This window comes from Clytia hemisphaerica, unplaced genomic scaffold, assembly GCF_902728285.1.
Source record: "Clytia hemisphaerica strain Z4C2 unplaced genomic scaffold, Clytia hemisphaerica genome assembly, whole genome shotgun sequence".
Lineage (NCBI taxonomy): Eukaryota > Metazoa > Cnidaria > Hydrozoa > Leptothecata > Clytiidae > Clytia > Clytia hemisphaerica.
The window spans coordinates 24935-46952 of NW_027103306.1; the positions used below are offsets into that span (position 1 = coordinate 24935).

The 22018-nt window shown below is 34.4% G+C and overlaps 3 protein-coding genes across 4 annotated transcripts in view; 2 read left to right on the forward strand and 1 right to left on the reverse strand.

Moving 5' to 3' along the window:
• The window catches only part of LOC136812101 (hippocampus abundant transcript 1 protein-like), a 43809-nt gene that overhangs the window by 17281 nt on the left and 4510 nt on the right, over nt 1–22018 (reverse strand). The window contains exons 2-6 of one of the 2 annotated variants that reach the window (XM_067068608.1): nt 10242–10340; nt 9762–9824; nt 9104–9231; nt 8416–8530; nt 5453–5671 (exon numbers count right to left, since the gene is read on the reverse strand). In XM_067068608.1, coding sequence (XP_066924709.1) covers nt 5453–5671; nt 8416–8530; nt 9104–9231; nt 9762–9824; nt 10242–10340 — 624 coding nt within the window. Of the gene's footprint in view, nt 1–5452; nt 5672–8415; nt 8531–9103; nt 9232–9761; nt 9825–10086; nt 10129–10241; nt 10341–22018 lie in introns of those variants that run through there. The other variant, XM_067068609.1, reaches the window with a different exon arrangement.
• On the forward strand, nt 11761–18559 carry LOC136812085 (uncharacterized). Its single transcript, XM_067068607.1, has 5 exons — nt 11761–12346; nt 13412–13664; nt 14857–15010; nt 16010–16132; nt 16735–18559. The coding sequence occupies exons 1-5, from the start codon at nt 11879–11881 to the stop codon at nt 16880–16882; spliced, it is 1146 nt and encodes a 381-aa protein (XP_066924708.1). The 5' UTR covers nt 11761–11878; the 3' UTR covers nt 16883–18559.
• Nucleotides 19459–21818, forward strand: LOC136812205 (uncharacterized). The gene is made up of 3 exons (XM_067068691.1): nt 19459–19564; nt 20948–21302; nt 21516–21818. The coding sequence occupies exons 1-3, from the start codon at nt 19548–19550 to the stop codon at nt 21816–21818; spliced, it is 675 nt and encodes a 224-aa protein (XP_066924792.1). The 5' UTR covers nt 19459–19547.

Genomic DNA, 22018 nt, shown 5'->3' on the forward strand with positions numbered 1-22018 from the left:
TTTAAAAATCAAAATTAATAAAAATTCAAATTCCCTCGTTTTACTTTTTTATTGTTCCATACATTCCATTTTTACTATTTTCATAGTTTTACATACGATTCTTTACTAACATGTTTTAATTGTTGCGTTTTTCTCATGATCGTAATTTCGTTGCATTTGTAAACAGGCAGAGTATGTTTTTATTGTTACGCAATGACAATACACACTTAAAACTTTCTACTCAATCGCATGTTCAAACTCGATACTTTTATTAGGGACACCCTGTATATCAAAACCATGGCTCAAAACATAAAAGTTGGTTGAGCAATAACAGCATTCAAAGGGCGATAAAAACCAAGAGAAAAAAATTAGTCAACCTCTTTCTTCATATAAAAACATTCAAGTGGTCGATACTGTTAATCCTTTGACTGCTATTTATATGTTTTAAGGGTGTGACCTATTTGCCACGTAAAAAAAATGAAGGTTCGATCTATTTGCCAGATCTTGGCAAATGCCGACATTCAACTTTATTTTCTTTGAGTTGAAATATGTATAATTATGAAAAACATCTTTGAAATATATTTAAATTATTCAACTGTGCTATTTAATGAAATCTAGTTCAACATCGAACTTTCAATAAACATTAAAAAAAAACTCTGGCAAATAAGTCCAGATCTTTGTTGTCGGCAAATGGCGACACTGGCAAAGAAATTGTAAATTCTTTTTTCGGCATACACCGACAGCGGCACGGAAAGGGTACGTGATTTTACATGTTTAAATTCAAAAATTTATGACAAGGGTTTAAAAAAAGCAATTCAGAATAGTCTTATTTTATTTTTCTTTATTGGATAAAAACAAAGAGTTGCACTTGTGGCTTCTTTGCTTTTTCATGAAAGAATTATCATTTTATTCATTTCACTCCTCTACCATGTTGCTCTCAAGTTTTAACAAAAAATCGCGTCACCGAGAAAGTACACAATCCAAATATGGTTAAAAGATAAGACAACCGGGGAGGGATAGGGTCAAACTTTGATTTTATTTGACCGTGCTTTTAAGCCAGCTTCAACATCCGAAAGACTTTTAATGTGTTCAGCTACAGCTTAACAAGCGTGCGACACCGGGTACCGGCTAGTTAATTCAATGTGTTCAGCTACAGCTTAACAAGCGTGCGACACCGGGTACCGGCTAGTTAATTCTCATTATGCTAAGCATTTAGAAGAGAAGATATTTGTGATTTGGAACTCTGTCTCGACAGAATGAATTTGTCGTTAAGAGAATTCACAAAAAGAAGCCGTTTGTGCTTTGAGAGCTCTATTTCGATGCTTAGATACAAAAACGTCTTCACTATTTGACAAATTCTATTTTGATAAAATTGATTTGGTGTGGTGAGTTTTTCAAATTTTTGTTGTGCTTTATTTTGATTTTTGGAAACAACAAGACGTCTGCAAAATTTAACCAACTACAAATAAGAGGACATCGTCGCTGCTGTGTAGAGCTCATAAAATGAATTTCAACTTATTCAAGTATTCCATCGGAGCAATTTTCGGTTTGGCGGCAATCATCAGTATTGTTTTAAACACATTGGTTATTTCGGCAGTTATCAAAGATCCTCTCAAAAGGCTTCGAAAAATGTTCAATTTTTTGTTAATTCATCTGTGTATGTGTGACCTTGCAGCTAGTTTTGTATGCTTTCCGATGACGTCATACGCTTCATTGGCGTTTGATGACCAGAAGTTATTCCGTACTTTGAACCTTGTGTCGTATATAGGAACCCCGATCCTAAACGCCGGATTTTTCACAACGATATGTTTATCTTACGATCGGTACAAAGCAATAACTGATCCGATCGTCTACCGAGGGAACATCTCAACCAAACACTTCTTGTATTACATTGGAATCGTATGGGTGCTAGCTTTAATGACTATCACTTTATTTTTCTTGGACAAGCTAACAACTCTCATCGTTAATACCGTAATGAGTTTTGTTGTCACAGTGGGGCTTACAATTATATACAACCGCGTCTGGAACGCGTTAAAAACGCGGGGAAATGGTAAGACCCAATCAATTGTATCAGCCTCGTCCAATCAAAACGCAGAAAATGAAAAACGCGCTTTGAGCACGTGTAAACTCATCCTTCTGACACAGCTTACGGTTATATTTTTCCTCATGGTGACAGATTTTAGTATCAGGATTTACTATGCAAAACATACTTTCCAACCCAGTCTTTCCATGAGATTTCTTTTCAACCTACCAATGCCCGTGGCTGCTATCGTCAACCCAATAATCTGCATTACGAGAATGAAAGATTTTCGAGACTCAATCAAAGCTATGTTTCGAGCAACGTCCAACGAATACAACTTTACGAGAATAAAAGATTTTCGAGACTTAATCAGAGCGAGTACAACAATTTACGAGAATGAAAGATTTTCGAGACTCAATCAAAGCTATGTTTCGAGCGACATCAAACGTAGACAACTCTTGACAGGTTCAAGGAAGCAGAAACTTAAATAGATTGGAAGTACATTTTATAAGAACATCTAAAATTTTGAAAAAGCCTTCCTATAGGCTAATTTTTGAGTTTTAAGCCTAAAGATATTCTTTAAAATATTCATTTTCATGATATCATAATTTTTCACTATTTGGTTTTATTATATCTATATTTAGAGTCCACATATCCTTAAAACGTTCTGAACTTATTCTTAATGTTTTGACCAGCGAAGCGTTATGTTCTTATAAAGTTATATAAAACTTATAAAAAAACAATGAGCTCTAGAATAAAACTTACACTAAAGGGGTCTTAAATGTTCTTAACTTGTTCTTAATGTTTTGACCAGCGAAGCTTTATGTTCTTATAAAGTTTACTTCTTATAAAAAAACAACTGAGCTCTAGAATAACACTTACACTAAAGGAGTCTTAAATGTTCTTAACTTGTTCTTAATGTTTTGACCAGCGAAGCTTTATGTTCTTATAAAGTTTACTTCTTATAAAAAACAACTGAGCTTAAGAATAGCACTTACACTAAAGGAGTCTTAAATGTTCTTAACTTGTTCTTAATGTTTTGAACAGCGAAGCCTTATGTTCTTATAAAGTTATATAAAACTTATAAAAAAACAATGAGCTCTAGAATAAAACTTACACTAAAGGAGTCTTAAATGTACTTAACTTGTTCTCAATGCTTTGACCATCGAAGGGTAATGTTCTTACAAAGTTATATAAAACTTATAAAAAAACAATGAGCTCTAGAATAAAACTTACACTAAAGGAGTATTAAATGTTCTTAACTTGTTCTTAATGTTTTGACCAGCGAAGCTTTATGTTCTTATAAAGTTTACTTCTTATAAAAAAACAACTGAGCTCTAGAATAACACTTACACTAAAGGAGTCTTAAATGTTCTTAACTTGTTCTTAATGTTTTGACCAGCGAAGCTTTATGTTCTTATAAAGTTTACTTCTTATAAAAAACAACTGAGCTTAAGAATAACACTTACACTAAAGGAGTCTTAAATGTTCTTAACTTGTTCTTAATGTTTTGAACAGCGAAGCCTTATGTTCTTATAAAGTTATATAAAACTTATAAAAAAAAATGAGCTCTAGAATAAAACTTACACTAAAGGAGTCTTAAATGTACTTAACTTGTTCTCAATGCTTTGACCATCGAAGGGTAATGTTCTTACAAAGTTATATAAAACTTATAAAAAAACAATGAGCTCTAGAATAAAACTTACACTAAAGGAGTATTAAATGTTCTTAACTTGTTCTTAATGTTTTGACCAGCGAAGCTTTATGTTCTTATAAAGTTTACTTCTTATAAAAAACAACTGAGCTCTAGAATAACACTTACACTAAAGGAGTCTTAAATGTTCTTAACTTGTTCTTAATGTTTTGAGCAGCGAAGCATTTTGTTCTTACAAAGTTTACTTCTTATAAAAAGCAACGTGTGACAAGAATAAAACTTACACTAAAGGAGTCTTAAATGTTCTTAACTTGTTCTTAATGTTTTGAGCAGCGAAGCCTTATGTTCTTACAAAGTTTACTTCTTATAAAAAAACAACGTGTGACAAGAATAAAACTTACACTAAAGGGGTCTTAAATGTTCTGAACTAATTCTTAATGTTTTGACCAGCAAAGCCTTATGTTCTTATAAAGGTTACTTCTTATAAAAAAGCAACGTGTGACAAGAATAAAACTTACACTAAAGGGGTCTTAAATGTTCTGAACTTGTTCTTAATGTTTTGACCAGCGAAGCCTTATGTTCTTATAAAGGTTACTTCTTATAAAAAAACAACTGAGCTTAAGAATAACACTTACACTAAAGGGGTCTTAAATGTTCTTAACTTGTTCTTAATGTTTTGACCAGCGAAGCCTTATGTTCTTATAAAGTTTACTTCTTATAAAAAAACAACTGAGCACTAGAATAAAACTTACACTAAAGGAGTCTTAAATGTTCTTAACTTATTCTAAATGTTTTGAGCAGCGAAGCCTTATGTTCTTATAAAGTTTACTTCTTATAAAAAAACAACTGAGCACTAGAATAAAACTTACACTAAAGGAGTCTTAAATGTTCTTAACTTATTCTAAATGTTTTGAGCAGCGAAGCCTTATGTTCTTATAAAGTTTACTTCTTATAAAAAACAACGTGTGACAAGAATAAAACTTACACTAAAGGGGTCTTAAATGTTCTTAACTTGTTCTTAATATTTTGACCAGCGAAGCCTTATGTTCTTATAAGGTTTACTTCTTATAAAAAACAACTGAGCTCTAGAAAAACACTTACACTAAAGGGGTCTTAAATTTTCTTAACTTGTTCTTAATGTTTTGACAAGCGAAGCCTTATGTTCTTATAAAGTTTACTTCTTATAAAAAACAACTGAGCTTAAGAACAAAACTTACACTAAAGGGGTCTTAAATGTTCTGAACTAATTCTTAATGTTTTGACCAGCAAAGCCTTATGTTCTTATAAAGTTTACTTCTTAAAACAATGAGCTCTAGAATAAAACTTACACTGAAGGAATCTTAAATGTTCTTAACTTGTTCTTAATGTTTTGACCAGCGAAGCCTTAGAGCTCAAGAATAAAACAATGTGCAAGAAGAATAACAATTACACTAAAGGAATCTTAATGTTTTGACCAGCGAAGTCTTATGTTCTTATAAAGTTTACTTCTTATAAAAAAACAACTGAGCTTAAGAATAAAACTTACACTAAAGGGGTCTTAAATGTTCTGAACTAATTCTTAATGTTTTGACCAGCAAAGCCTTATGTTCTTATAAAGTTTACTTCTTAAAACAATGAGCTCTAGAATAAAACTTACACTGAAGGAATCTTAAATGTTCTTAACTTGTTCTTAATGTTTTGACCAGCGAAGCCTTAGAGCTCAAGAATAAAACAATGTGCAAGAAGAATAACAATTACACGAAAGGAATCTTAATGTTTTGACTAGCAAAGTTCTTATAAAGTTCAAGAATAAAACTTACACTAAAGGGGTCAGCTTTTTCCCACGGAATGGACTTGCCCCACGATACTGGTCTCAATCTTTCAGGAAGAGATTCAGGAACACAAACCAAGATGAATAACATATCCAATAGAGCGATAGCTGTTGCCAAGGCGACCACCACAGAGTCGGAATATACGGTACCAAGGTAAGCGCCCAATGCTGGGCTTGTGATGAGGCTTGCTGCAAATGTAGCTGAAACCTGAAATTGAGAATAAAAATAAAGATTACTTTCTTCATTCAAATATTAAGCGCCAGTTTTTTTAAGAATGGGGCAGTTTGGGGCAGTTCCAATAGTTTGAAACTAAGAAACTTTGCCATCAACCTTTCTACCCTTAAATACTTAGAGATCAGTCCAAAAGTACAAAATATTCCTAAACATTTCCTTCTCTTTGGATAATTTGAACTTTGGGCTCATTTAACTGCATTTAAGAGCATAAACAGGTTAATAGCAAAATTGTTTTATGGGGTTGGTAAAGTTTACCTTTGAAGATTTGAGAGTTTAGAAGCACATTTTGACAGACTTGATCCTTAAATGGTAGATCAGGAGGTAAAGATCTTGATGAAAGTTTGTACTATCCCCATGAAACTTTCTAAAAACCAAGATTTCATTGTCTTAGGGGGCTCCTTTTCTGTTCAATCTTGAGCAAAAATTGTTGTTTTGAGCAGCATTGTCAAGATTTTTAGGATTTTAGAGTTAAGACGGACTTTGAGCTAGCCCTAATCTTTAAAACAAAGGAAAAGGTTCCAACTTCTGATAAATTGTTGCACTATCTATAGGATGCTTTCACAAAATCAAGAATCAAGTATCAATGGATACTCATTTTTGGCAAAAATTTCAGCCAAAAATGTACTTTAAGGTCAATTTTACAAAATTAAGGGGGTCAGGGGAGTTAGAAGCTGCCTTTGAGTGAAATTTCAGCTTCTATAAACTTCCAAACAGTACCATATTTGATTTTCCTAGAAACCTTTCTGGAATGTGATGAGGAATCATGATGTTCAGATGAAATTTATTTTCTAACTGCCAATTACTGGCTGCAATGGAATGACCTCAGCTCTAGTCAAAAAATTGAAAAAAAAGCCTTTTTTGCCCAAAAAAGGACATTTTGACAACTTTTTTCACCTAGTTTCATTGTTTTTATATTAAAGATTCATCATAGCCCTTATATTATAACAAAGTCAGTGATCTAGACCCCTTTGAAGTTTGCCAATGGACCAAAATATCCCAAATTTTAGTCATTTTTCGAGCGATGTTAAGAAAAATTTTAAATCAAGATTAAAAATTTATGGTAGGAGATCACATAGGTTTCTCTTTTGATCCTAAGAGACCAGGGCGGTTGTCTTTCAGGAACAGAAGAGTTAGAGGTCAGACAATGTTGGGATTTCAAGGAGAATTGGGCTAAAGTTGATACTTTCTTGAGACCTAATTGGCTTTCCGGGCCTCTAGGGGGCCAGTAGGATCATTTTTTATCGCAATCACTTCAAATGGATAGACAAGGGACTGAACTACCAGAAATTATTATTTTGAGCAGTAACAAACTTCCCTGGGACAGGTCAGATGGCTCTAAAATACCCCTAAAATCAAATTTGTAGTGTTTTTGTGACGTTATAACTCCAGCTACCATTTTGAGAATTTTGATTTTTTTTGAAAACTGTATAGTTTACTGGCCATAGTTTCAGAATCACCAAAAACCAATTCCTCATTTTTATTTGAGAAAGCATGGTTCTATATCAAAAAACTTTTTTTAAGTGCAATGCCCAAAAATGTCAAAAACTTCAAATTGGCATAAATCCGCCATTATGGATTTTCAGACCAACATATTTTGGGATTTTACTTCATTCGTTGTACTTAAAAACATATCCAAAAATGAAAAAAATTTAAGTTTCAAACTATTGGACCTGCCCCGCTCTTAAAAAAACTGACTCTTAAATTTCAAGTTTTATTTGAAAGGCTTGTTTAGTTTGATTGATGAATCACTAAATCTTAATTTTTCTTACCATAGACTAATATTTAGATTATGCTAGGTGACTATATTTAGTATATAGTATTTTTGTATGTATGTAGAGTTATATTTGAACAATTTTCAAATTCTATCTTGCTTTCATCATTTCACATGGAGCTTTTTTCATAACTTACGTCTAGCTTACTCTAACGTTTCTGTGACAATTGCTTCGTATTTTGGTCGATTTTTCCGACAAATTTGTTTTGTTTTATAAACTTTTTTTTAATAACATTATTTATTAATTTAATATTTTAAGGGATAAGAACCATTGTGCAATATGGAGCCCGAAGTATGTTAAACTAGGTCACAGTGTGGATCTAAACCACACTGAAACGACCGCCTTCCATCACGCATCACGCTCGCGAAAGAGCGGGTGCACATTATTAACGCCTACATGTCATCTCCAGTACATTTTAGATTATTCATTGAAAACAGATTACAATATAGTCATTTTTCATGTCTCGATTATTCAATTCCGAATAAAAGACATTCAGCGAAAAAAAAGAGAAACACCTGGGTAATCTAGTTAAAAAAACCGAAAGTAAATGGCAGACAAAGTAATGAGCCAAGGCAAAACGAGATTAGCGTACCACTATGAAAGAAACCGCCTCCGGCGGTCGATAAAAGATAAATAAAAGATAAATAAAAAAATTAAATTGAATACAAGCTTTTTTTTAAGAACAAGTAAATTTTGTTCCATGCTGGGTTGTTCTCAATTTTTTGAAATTTTCAGGCTTAAATGTTCTTTAAGATATTTTTAACACGCTCAGTTTATCTACTTAAAAACTTGAAATGAGTTTAAAATTTGGTAAAATCAGTACTTTCTAAGTAATTTCTGGAATCTGAGGTTTAGAATTGTTCTTAATTTGTTCTAGGGTTTTGGCCATTTTTCAGCCTTGTGTTCTTATAAAATTGTTATGATGAAAAAAGTCGTGTAGCTCACCAGTCCATAAGCGTGACTTCTGTCTGATTTATCCGTACAGTCAGCTACGTAAGCGAAGACGATGGAAAAAGTGACCGAAAACGTCCCAGAGATTGATAAACATGCGAAGAACCACCTGCAAAAATAAACAAAAATAGATTGTCAAGAATTAACGAATTATAAATGATAGATTCGGGTTGAAACGACGGAATACACTGTGGTCACTAGTCGATACGATACTCTCGCTTATTCAAATCGAACAGGGAATCTTATTTTTTCGAATTACACGGAGTATATCAAGAGGGTTTCTTCTTGGCCGGGATTGAAAATAAGTTTAACGTATCTCATGAAACTCTGAGTTTGAAACAAAGATATTGTGTAACTCTTTATTATAAGTTCGAATTATAGAAAGATTCGAATAATAGAAGTTCGAATAAGCGAGAATCTACTTTTATGCCGACACATCTCTGGCAAATATGTCGAACCTTGCCACAATCCCGGACAAAAGGTTTGTAGAAAAATCCGCTCCCTTCAATGTTGTTTTGGTGTAAGTTGTGGTTATGTCGTGGGACGATCAAAGCAAGATTACTACTTCAACATTGAAGGGATAGGGAGAGGAATTTTGGCCATTTCAGAGAATTTCTTTTTCAATTTTGAAAAGTCTACAACCTTTTGTCCGGGATTACAGACAAGGCTTTGAAAGTCTTACCATGGGTTGAATCTCAACAGTGGTATGGGAACACATGTGAAAAAAACAGTCAGTAGTAAAAATGACTTTCGTCCCCAAACGTCTGATAGGGCACCGATCAATGGCGCCGACAGGAAAGAGAGGAAACCCTAAAAAAAAAAAGCATAAAATCATATTATTATCATGTTATTTGACCCTACTTCTATCACGCGGTTTCTTGATGTCGCATCTTTTCGAAAATCTCGAGAAAAATGTGCACCCGTCTGGGACAAGCTATATGTTATTTCGAAAAGCTCTTTTAAGATAACCCTGTGTCACAGACCCGGTGGACTGGAAAATTCGGCCAAAATCTCTTCCCCTGTGAGAAAAATACCCTACAATTTTATCCCCACTGGCAGGTTGATTTTGATTTCATCATTTGAAATTTAATGGAAAAAGTTGCAGTCCAAAACCATAAACTTTTTTTCTCGAAGCACGAAACTAAATATATTTCACATCAACAAAATTCCGCGAATCGGCCTCTTTTTCACCCAATTTCTTTTCATTTCCGTATATGGGTTTTAGTCAATTTTGGAATATAAACTTTTCGGGAGAAAAAATTTTCCCGAATAACGACAAAATACATTAAAACCGTGAAATTTAATCCATTTGTGATGTAATGATGATGGTGTGGACATACCTTTATTCCTTGGATGATACCATTCATCAGGAAAGTGTTTTCTGGAAATGTTTCCGCCAAGACCTATGAAGAAAGATACAGAGAATTGTCAGTTTCAAAGCAGCGATGGCTGAGTGGTTAAGGCCTCAGTGTCCGAAACCAGGGGTTCCTAGTTCGAATCCCCCACACCTTCCAATGTTCCCCATCTTCAGTTCATAGATAGCCAATCCGGCTGGTGGCGGCTCACCACAATCGAAAGACTGTCGTAAAATATCTACATAAAATATAGACTAATTCAACTTCTGACAAAAGGTTTACCGAATTTTCATTAACAAAACCAACTTACGGTAATTGAAGGCGATGTTAACTATCCCCAAGCAAAGAATTCTTATCAATTCTTTGAGGGTTACGAAGAAGATATAAAAACCAACGACCACACTTACCAGTGTCTATTACATTGGTTTTGCTACCGTCCCTTATTTATAACAAAAATCAACTTACGGTAATTGAAGGCGATGTTAACAATCCCCAAGCGAAGAATTCGAGGAAGATGACGACGGTGGCATGATAAACACTAGGTCTGTCCATAACATCGATCGGCTGTCAACGAATGAAGAAGAAAATTAATTAGAATGCAGAATTTCAGTGTGGGGTCGCACGGGGTCACTTAAAATGTAAAAATTGGACAGCACATTCTGATTTTACTGTAATGGTCCATTCTCGAGCTTTGACTTGAGTATGATGGACTGGGTTCGTTGATAATCCGTGAAATACAGTGATATGGGTTTTATATACCATAATTGTTATTTTGTAGATTTTTTGAGAATCCGGATATTATTTTAGAGAAGAGTCGATTCACTTAAACCAATTTATACCAAGTATTATCTTATTAATCTTTTTAAGGGAAGGCCCTTATAAGAAATGTCATGATAAGGAGGGGGTTATCGACATTAGGGTGCCTTCTAATGAGCATTTTATGAAACTTTTCTTTGATAATTTTAAAAGCTCTACTTGTACTTAGTCCTTTTTTCGGACACAGAACTTTTTTCTCGGGACACCCTGTATATTAAACTTGTATTTATGAACATCCCTGTGTCACAGACCCACCGGGACCCCATCCTCACTGGAAAATTTGGCAAAGATTTGATCTCCGGTGGCAAAATACCCTGGGATTTCAGCCTCACTGGGAAATTAGCTTTGATTTCATCCCCACTCAAAATCCATGTTTAAAAATTGCACTCTAAAACCATCCCCAGTGGATTTTCTAACCTTGGAACGATAAAATTTCTATCCCCATTAAGATTTCGATAGGGATTTTTATCCCCACTAAAAAAAAAGTTCCACCGGGGCTGTGAAACAGGGGTGCTTATTAGAAAGAATAATTGAAGAGATCCCTTTCAAATCAATTTGGATATTTGTAATTAATTACAAATTTGGAAAAGCTCTCTCTCTCTCTCTGCCAGTGAAAGTTATTACTTATAAAATGAAAACACTCGATGTGAAAGAAATTTGTAATCAGAAAACGTTGTTTCTCCGTTTGTTAGCGCGCAGTTTTAAAAATTATATTTTCCATAATACCTATTAAGTTTATCAAAATATTATAGCCAAGGATGAATTAAACAAACCAGGCTTCCGAGGGCGAAAAAAAATTTCACATGAAATATAATTTCTTGAATAAGTAAGATAAAAATTTGTTGATGAAAGATATCTTTTTTTCAAGAGAACCGAACAATCTTGTTAGTGTACACAACACTTGAGAGTTTAAAAAATTAAGCGTTTAAATTATTTATTGCAATCGGGGTATATATTGAAAACATGTAAAACATATTCAAGAATTAGTAAATTGAGTCAAAAAATGTAAAATTGATACTAACTACAAGAGCAAGGGTCAATACACCTTTTCGACCGTAGTCGCGCGGTCAGGTGCGTGTCACTTTTATCCCACTAAACTCGATCCAATCCTTTTTTGACACATTTTTCTATTGTCTATAGGTGCGAAAAAGGACTGGGACGGTTTAAGTGGGATAAGGCGGACAAAAAATGCCCGCGCAGCAATTGGCATATATACGGTCGAAAAGGTGTATTTAAGTTTTGAATCTGTTGAAAGTGAAAAAAAAGATCTAGTAGCATCAAGTAAAATGGATAGTAAAATGGATGGTTTCATGGTCCCTATATTAAACCATATAATTCTCATTGCAATATTCATCAGCTTAAAATGTGGGTCCGCTAACGCTGGAGCTCCACCAATCCCAGGGTTTGGAGATCCACCAATACCAGGGTCTGGAGCTCCACCAATACCAGGGTCTGGAGCTCCACCAATACCAGGGTCTGTTGCCCAGACTGAAGTTTCAATCAACAACAAGACTACCGAATTGTATCTGCGAAGCGCAAAATCCTTCAGTGGAACAAAAATCAAAATGGTAGCTGGTGTTTACATGGTAACTGAGTGTGTTTTGTTGTGCGAGAAAGATGAAAATTGTGATTTCTCTGTTCTTGATGATATGCAGAATTGTATATTGTACTCTACCGAGACAAACAACAAAACTACAGACCAGAATACTACAGACATAAATGTTGGTACGGACACGCAGATGGTGTGCTCAAGTGTAAGTGAAAAAATATCACATTTTAAAGGCGTTGGCGCAATGCAACATGCTCCATCTCACCAACCTGAAACACTTTCACGTGTCTCCACCCCATTTTTCTTTTAATAACATTTGTTGTTTCTCTCACTTTTGTCCCAGGGACAAAATCAGCGAGTCTTTTGAGTATTTCCCTCACTTTTTGTCCAATTAAACAAAAAAAGAAACCATGAGACACGCACTTTTTTCTTGTATTGGTGGGATGGAGCATGTTGCATTGCACTAACGCGAAAAAACTTCACTTAAGCCTTAACTCTCTTGAAATTTTTAACCTAGCACAATATGAAAATAGCTATTCTTTACCTGCGTACCTTGCTTTTCAGACTGATATACGTTTTTTATAAGAACGTCCAAAATTTTTAAAGTCTTCCAATGTTCTTAACTTTTTGAGTTTCAAGGATAAAGATTTTCACCATTTTGTGAGCATTTTGAAGCAATTTCTTAAGAAATTGGGTGTTTTAGAGTTCACAAAGCCTTAGTAAAATGTTCTAAGTTGTACTTAATCTTTTGGCCATCGAAGACTTATGTTGTTACATAGTTTGTTCTTATAAAAAACATGTAGTGTATTTTTTTGAAAGCGGAGTGCACGTTTTTTTATAAGAACAAACTATATAAGAACATTTTTGCTTCGATGACCCAAATGTCAAGAACAAGTTAAGAACATTTTAGGGCTTTGTGGCCACAAAAAAACCCTTTTTCTTAGGAAAATAGTCAAAAAATACTCACGAATTGGTCAAAATAAAAACATGTTTTTAAGAACATTTTTATGCTTGGTAAGAAAAATAACAAGTTTTATTTTTATTTTCAGTAAAAGCTTTTCGTTAAAACCATCTTCAGTGCTAGATGTTAAAAAAGTAAATGAAATTCAAAAAAGATACACTAAATACATTATTGTACAAGGTGACGTAAAATGTTTTAAAAATCTGTAAGGTTTTGTTAAGAGAACTTCTTATTGACGGGGACTTGACGTTAGTTCGAATTACAGAGAAAGATTCGAATTAGCGAGAGTTAGCTGTTTCCACACTTTAGGTTGCTTTCAAAAAGCGTTCGGATTCGACCACCTTCGACAAAGCATCAACAACCAAATTCTGCACAGCAAAATATTCCTACGAAACTGACGGGTGTTACAACAAGTGTGGTGGCAAAACAGGGTGGTGTACAAAATATTGTGGCGTTAACAAGGCGTGTTGTAGGGCGCACATACCAGAGCAAGGCGATGAAGGAGAATGTGCTATTTTAAATAATGGATATGATGGCAACCACAAGTGTATGTTGGGTGTCAGTAAGCATTTCACTTTTTATTTATACTTTTTAATACACGTTTTTTTTATAAGAATAGTATACTTTGAATGAGGGTCAAGTATTCTTAAGAAATTGCCAAAATTGAGGGTGAAATATTCTTAACGTATTCTTACTTTTTCAGACTTGACTTTTTTACAAACACGAGAAATGACCATTTTGAGAGTTTTGGACTTTTGAATGAACATTTGGAGCTAAAATTACATTTCTACCTCAAAGTTTAAATTTATCTCTAATAAAGGAAGCAGTTTTTTCTGTTAACCAAATACAAATTGAATGCATTCTTATCAAATTCTGTGAAATTCTTCTACCCATTCTTAGGGTATTCTTAGGGTATTCTTACGATTTGGCCAATTTTCACTCTGATATTCTTATAGCGTGTAATGGGATAAAATTTTGCGGGGATTTCATTTCGTGGACTGCACTATTGGGTGACAATATTTTTTAAGATTTTATGTCCCCTCCTTTTTTCGGGAGCATTTTGGGTAAAATACGGACCGTTCTGTAAAATACCAACAAAACAAGATGTTTCAGTGGTCAATATCTATCACATTTCAACTCGGAAGCGCTTGTAGTTTTTGAGATTCGGTGGGGGATGAGGGGTCAACGTTGAGATTCGGTGGGGGATTAGGAGTCAACGTTGAGATTCGGTGGGGGATGAGAGGTCAACGTTGAAAATCGGCGGGGGATGAGGGGTCAACGTTGAGATTCTGTGGGGGATGAGGGGTCAACGTTAAGATTCGGTGGTGGGGGATGAGGGGTCAGCGTTGAGATTCGGTGGGGGATGAGAGGTCAACGTGAATATTACAGACTGGTCTGCAAAGTACTTAAAACTAATTGGACAGAATTTTTTATATTAATTATTTGTGATTATGTTAAACAAATCAGCCTCAGAAAACAAATACCATTCAAATTGACTGATCCGATCACCCAATACATGACTTTCAACAAATTTACATACGGGTCTGTAAAATACCAAACGGACAGGTGGCCGAACCGATATTTTGTTATCCATATCTATCACTTGTCAAAATGTCAAGGGCATAACACTTGTCAATTTTTAGATTTTAAGCTTACCCTAATAGAAAAAAATAAGTTACTATTACTCATATTTCACAAAAAAATCATAATCGAAAAATTCAAAATAACCAAGCTATTTTTTTATCATTTCGTAGCATACGGGGAACTGGGAAACAAGACGTATGTTTTCGTTGGCTTCAAAAGGGGTTTCAGTAAAGCCAGACACAAATGCAGTACTGTTGGCGGTGACCTAGTAAGCATCGAATCGCCGCGCGAACTTGACTACATCAACAACCATATGGAGAATCAGTGAGTTTCCACCATTTCTTGTATTCATGTCGTAATCTTGATATTCATGCCGTAAAACTTTGATATTCATGACGTAATCTTGATATTCAAGACGTAAAATCTCGATAGTCATGCCGTAATCTTGATATTCATGCCGGAGTCTTGATATTCATGCCGTAATCTTGATATTCAAGACGTAAACTTGATATTCATGCCGTAAAAATTTGATATTCATGCCGTAAAGATCTTGATATTCATGCTGTAATCTTGATAATCGTGCCGTAATCTTGATATTCATGCCGTAATCTCAATATTCATGCCGTAATCTTGGTATTCATGCCGTAATTTTGATATTCATGACGTAATCTTGATATTCATGCCGTAATCTTAATATTTATGCTGTAATCTTGATATTCATGCCGTAATCTTAATATTCATGCCGTAATCTTGATATTCATGCCGTAATCTTAATATTTATGCCGTTATCTTGATATTTATGTCGTAATCTTTCATACGGAAATAGACTGGTTGCTTGCACTAATTTTAAATTTAAAATCAACTAGTTGCAACTTACTTAGTTACTGAGCTAACATATCTTTTTTATAAGAAAGATTTTATAAGAACACAAGACTGAAAAAATGGCCAACGCCTAAGAACAGATCAGGAACAATCGGAGCCTCAGATTGTAGAAATCAATACAAAAGGACTGATTTTAACTAATTTCAACAAATTTTAACTAATTTCAACAAATTTTATCCCATTTCTAAGAACTTTGTCAGAGCATTCAAGCCTGAAAGTTTCAAAAAATTAAGAAACAGTCCAGTCTGAACTATCATTTACTGGCTCTTATAAAAAAAGCGTGGATCTGCGTAAAATATCTATAGTCTATAGCAAGAAATTCCTAAGAGATTTCTATTGTAATACCCCCGAAACAATCCCACAACAATGCATCCTTTTTTAGAAAAATCAAAAACTCCGATAAGATCTATTGATGTGTTTCAACAATTTGATTCATTTCAGCGTGGAAAAAGATGGTTACTACTTGGTGGGTTACAAAAAGAAAAAAGGAGCTGACCATTGGCATTGGGTGGACGATGATGATGATAAGGGGGCTTACAACGGCAATGCGTGGAACTTTGAAATGTAAGTCCTACCAGACCATTTTTAGATGTTACGGTTTGGTATCGGTCCGCTAGGGTAATTGTTGCGAATATGAAGTGTTTATACTAACTTGGGAAACGTTTTGGAAGGAACGAAATGGAGCAGTTCCGTTCCGATGAAAAATTTGTTATGTATAGAAAGTGCGCATACTGATTTCAGAACGTTTTAGTGCAACGAAACGGAGCAGTTCCACTCCGATGAAAATAGTGGAGCGAGAAAGTTTCGATCTGTTTTGCTTTGTATGGGAACGTCTTCATTTTTGATGTTTCAAATTTTGACATTCGCACAGTGTTTCGGAACTGTTAGTGATAGCGGGTTTATGAGGTATTTCTAACTTAAGTGACGAGTTTTAGAAGTTCAATGGATACTCCATTTTTCATGATACAGTGAAGTCCCCTTAACTCGAATGTTTCCTTAAAACTTGAACAAGTTTTCTCCTCCATTCAGTTACATAACAATGCCTTATAAAACCCTACTCTATATCTCGAAATTTCCCACGTGCGTATTCGAATTATGGAGACTCCACTATATCATAAAAACAGTTTTTCTCATTTCTAGGTCATAATCTTTCTTTTCATTTCTAGACCATCGTGTTCTGAGAAAGCATGGATCGATTTCAATTCCGGGAATAACACTGTCGAATGGTTTGGCAGAATCCGTCAAAAACACGCTTGCTTAGAACCGAGCATGGAGAGCAGGGGCAATTTCGTCTGCCAAATAAAAAACTATTAAAAGTTTTAGTTTTACATAAGTGTTCTCATCGCATATCAGGCCAGTGTCTCCCTATAGTTATATTGCGTTCGATTTCGTGCTGCATAAACAAAAAATAGTTTTTTCTTCGTTCTTTTCTTCAACCAATATTGCTCCACATCTGTGTCAATTCAATATTGATGAGTAAGCAAACAGTATAGAGTTAGTTTGAAACAGCACCTTTAAGACGACGATCAATTTTTTGCATTGGTCCTCACACGCACGCTTTTGTTATAATATTATTTGTCAGTTATAGGAAGGATCCAACTTTAATTTAACTTTAACTTTGATTTAACATGTAGTGGATTCTTTGGCCAACTTCATCATATAATATTCTTATAGGATAAATTATATGGTTGATTACATTTAGCTTAGATTTGTAAAGGACGAGCGGGGCGATAAATCCGTAATAGCTCCGCTTTTTATCGTACGATATTTTGATTGGTTAACAAAATATCGTACGAAATTTTTAAGCCAATCAAAATAAGAGTGTCAGTCGAATGTTTTTTTATAGTTTCGAATGTTTTTATAAGTTTCTCACTACGTTCGGGCTATTTTGAAATGTTTTCAATGAACCTCGGGTTTATTAATCCCAAATCACCCTCTAAACCATGTTATTACTAGTACAAATTTTATAAAAAGGACGTGTAGACGACCGATTATCTGCCCTAAGACAGCGTTTGATCCACTAAGACTATATCGAGTGAAGATTAGTAATTTCAATTGGAAGAGATTGAAAAAGTCTTTATATTGGTGTCATTGGAAAGGAATACCTTACTACCACTACCAGATAAGATGGGGGATAGTAAAGCAGCAGAAAGCACACGATTCAAAAATTACCATGTATGTTTGGAAAAAAAAATTTGGGTCTCAAAATGAGACGCTTACAATGCAAAGAAAATTAGTTAAATGTCTAAGAACCGCACCTATTCTAAGTCACCTACCAAAAGCGTCTACCCCTCCCCCCCTATGGCAGAAAGACGAACATCTGAATGCAAGAGACAGGCGGGTAGGCTGCACACATCCCCTCTGATATGTTTTGATATAGGTGATGCTAATCGTATACAAAATTTCCGTCCGAGAGTTACCCCAAATTAGTGTTTTCGAGTTTTAGGAACTTGATTTGCTTGATTAGTAAGAATATTTAAATTTCATTACATTTGAATTGGAACTGAACTGGCAGTTTAAAAATAGCTAAACGTACTGTAAGAGACACAACAGTCTTGTCCCCACACAGCTCTTGTTATGTAATAGTAATCGGACAGCTGCAAGTACAATATGAGAAAAATTTCCAAGATTTTCCCGTGCAATATTTTCCGAGCCTTTAGGCGAAGAAAATACACGGAAAATCCGAGTGAAATATTTCCATATTGTACGAGCAAAAAATGTCTGATAACTGGTTTATCGGTCACCCAAAAAATGCACTTTTTGTGTTGAAAGAAAGCGAAGGGCTGCACTTTTGTAGCAAAGTGACGTTAGGTTGCTTCTACCGCTACAATGCAACAACATCTTTTCGTCAATTTATATTTTGTACATGTAAAATACAAGATATATTGTACTCTTCTTAACCAATCAGATTGAAGATTTTTTTTGGATCACCGATAAAATCATATAACCAACGTTATTATTGTTACATATTACATTGGATTGTATAAATTGGTATCTTTTTGATTTAATAATAAATATTTCCAATTTTGAATTAAATAATTTATATCATATTTATAATGAAAAGAAAATCAGTCACAATAATACTTCCGAATTTCCCGTTGCGTTCTGTTTTAAAACAATCTCTGCAGTATTTATTAAATTCAAGATTGAAGAAAAATTGTACTTGGAAATAATTTCACTTGCAAGTCTTACAACATCTGTAAAAATCATTTTCATTTACACGAAAGAGCTACAAATCATGGTCAGAAATATGTTAACATATTTTAGTGTTCTGCAGAATTTAAAGTTCGGGCGAGAATGACATTTCCAGACTCCCTACTTTATCTAATCGAATTATTTCGATTTGGGAGGGGTATAATGGCTCCTAGTCGGACAATTCACAAGCTTTTTAATCCTCAGATCCTGCTGTCTTAAGTTTCATGTTAAAACTCCTAATTTAAAAAACTCTACTTTCTAACCCTGAGCGCTAAGGCACTTGAAGACTACTTGCGGTTTTAAAATTTTTGCAGGGAAATACTTTTTGTGTCAAATATTATGGCAATAGTTGTAGTTCGAAGAAAGTGAAATTGTTCATTCTGTCCAACCATTTAGTTATCCAAAATGGAGGAGAGTTAATTTCATATTCGTATGTTACAGCTGCCTCTCTCTAATTCGATCAAGGTCTTTTCTTCAGATTATAGAGACCATTTTACACTAATTCCAGCCAAGGGGACCAATGTTTTAGCTCAAATTACAGTGAAATAAATACATAAATTCCAAAAGTTCGAGCAAAACTTCAAAAAAATGAAGCAATTGTAGGTTAGTTCTTTATTTCTCCTCAAGTAATAGAGGACTAACCTAAAACTACTTTATTTATATTTACATATTTATTTATTTCAGATTACAGAAAGATTCGAATTGTAGAGGTTCGATCGAATTAGAGAGTTAACTATATAAGGTGGGAAAAATAGTGAATGACCACCAACTGAAGAAAGAAAAAATGTTTTATCTTTTCAAGTAAGTCTATTATAAAACAATAGAACAAGTTGGAGCTTTTACAAGCTCTTACTTGATTCGGTTGGTCGTTAACTTGTAACAAAACAATTTTGTCACTTTTTTCTAAAGAACGCGTCATTTTTATTACTTCAAATGACCAATTATTGAAGTATCTTATAAAAACTCCAGCTCATCCCAAAAACAATGAGGCTTGTTGATGATTATTAATCGGAGGGAGAGTTTTTTCCATATTTACACGGCGAATGAAGTATTTTAGATGTTCGTCATGTCTCTGTAGGAATACATTATATAAGTAATAAAATAATATTGGATCAAACAGTTCCATATTTGCACGGAAAATCTCCAATTCATGATATTCATGACGTAATGTCAGGGATCCTACGCCTGAATATATAAATTTTAGGACAAATTGTAGGAGGATTTTGGCCAAATTTTAAATTTTTTAGGAGGATTTTAGGAAAATTTAGGAAATAAATTTCTAAAATCGACCTGAAGTCATAGCAATCAGAAAATATCACCCACAGGAAGACTGAAATAATGTAACAAAAATAAAATTACTTTACGTAAAGTATTATTTGTTCTAAAAGAAATTCTCTCAATATGGCTAAATTACCAGTCATACTTACTGCTAACTTACAAGATCAAAAATATTAACAAAAGGCATCTTGAAGTGACTTAGTCCTGACTGATACTTTCTGCCACAGTACCAAATCCACAAAAACTTACGCTCTAATGCCTAACTCATCCATTTCTATGGTACTTTGAATACAGTTTGCCTTGTTTACGAAACCACGGTACAAATTTGACATTATTTTGTTTCAAATATTTCAGTGCAAAAATATATTTTAAACATGTTGTTTCAAGGTCAGGTAGCTTGCTCTTAGTTTGTTTTGACTTTATTGAGGAAAAAATCTTAGTTTCCTGTCTGATTATACAAATATACAAACAAAATCAGCTACCGTGTTTGATAAAGTTTTCAGATTTTATGAATTTAGGAGAATTTGCTGCATTTTAGGAGGATTTTAGGAGTTTTGACTTATTTTAGGAATTTTAGGAATTTTAGGAGTAATGTTTTCTACGGAAATACCCCGGTTTTAGCCAGTAGTGGCAGCACATTTAAACTAGACCAAAGTTGTATAAAATTTGCCACTACTAGCAAAAACCGGGGTCTTTCTGTAGAAAACATTACATCATGAATATCATGAATTGGCGAATGAAGTATTTTAGATGTTCATCATGTCTCTGTAGGAATACATATAAGTATTAAAATAATATTGCAAAATTGCAAAATTGGATCAAACGGTTCACAAAATATTGAAATCTAAAGAACACTTTAAGAACATATCTACTTTAGGCTTAAAACCCAAAACATCAACTTTTTAGGTTCTTTCCAATTATCGTTGCCTACACAATCAGTGCTTCATCGTTGTCAACCACAACCACTATTACCCAGGGCCAAACACCTGGCCCTAACAGTGGCCAAGAAACGGTTTCGGCTGCATCGAGCCAGACGACACGATACATACGAAACGCAAAATCGTTCAGCGGAACAAAAATCAAAATGGTAGCTGGTGTTTACATGGTAACTGAGTGTGTTTTGTTATGTGAGAAAGATGAAAATTGTGATTTCTCTGTTCTTGATGATATGCAGAATTGTACTTTGTACTCTACCGAGACAAACAACAAAACTACAGACCAGAAGGGAACCCTGAAAACCGATGATAGCCCTTGTGTGAGCGTAAGTCAATTTTTTCCTTATTATAACCCAGTTGGCACACAACGACAAAACGACGTCCATGTGACATTCATAACGTCCAAATAACATTATTTGAACGTTAAAACAACGTTGTTTTGTCAGCTGGGAACGCTTATATCCTCAAGGGACAAAGAAATCAGATTCTTAACTCAAACAACTTTTGTAAAATTCTTTGACTTTTCACTTTAATCCTAGGTGGTCTTCAAAAAACGTTCGGATTCGACCACCTTCGACAAAGCATCAACAACCGAATTCTGCACAGCGAAATATTCCTACGAAACTGACGGGTGTTACAACAAGTGTGGCGGCAAAACAGGGTGGTGTACATATCATTGTGGGGCGGGATGGGCGTGTTGTATACCAGGTATACCGGAAATCGGGGCGGGTGGAGAGTGTTTTTTAAACAATAAAAATCCAGAAGGTCAACACAGCTGCATCAAAGGATCGAGTAAGTCACCATTCGATCTGTCAAACAACGTCCAAATTATATCACTCTAACGTTCATAACATCTAATATGATTGCCAAGCCGGCAATATTTTCTCCTAATATCACTGTCCGTCAGGGAGACCTGTGGATCCCAGGCTTTTCCTTCCATTAACTACTTATATAGTATTATTATATTTTCGCCGATAGCAGTTCAGATTCAGTGTTGCCTATTAGTAGTATGAACGTTCAAAAACAACGAAGTTTGAAATGC

What these genes read in the sequence shown, in the direction of transcription:
- LOC136812085 (XM_067068607.1), top strand. Translation starts at nt 11,879, where the DNA reads ATGGATAGTAAAATGGATGGTTTCATGGTCCCTATATTAAACCATATA. An exon ending in AACAACCATATGGAGAATCA is followed by an intron (nt 15,011 to 16,009) that starts GTGAGTTTCCAC and finishes GATTCATTTCAG; the next exon opens with CGTGGAAAAAGATGGTTACT. An exon ending in AATGCGTGGAACTTTGAAAT is followed by an intron (nt 16,133 to 16,734) that starts GTAAGTCCTACC and finishes TTTCATTTCTAG; the next exon opens with ACCATCGTGTTCTGAGAAAG.
- LOC136812205 (XM_067068691.1), top strand. An exon ending in ATGATAGCCCTTGTGTGAGC is followed by an intron (nt 21,303 to 21,515) that starts GTAAGTCAATTT and finishes CTTTAATCCTAG; the next exon opens with GTGGTCTTCAAAAAACGTTC.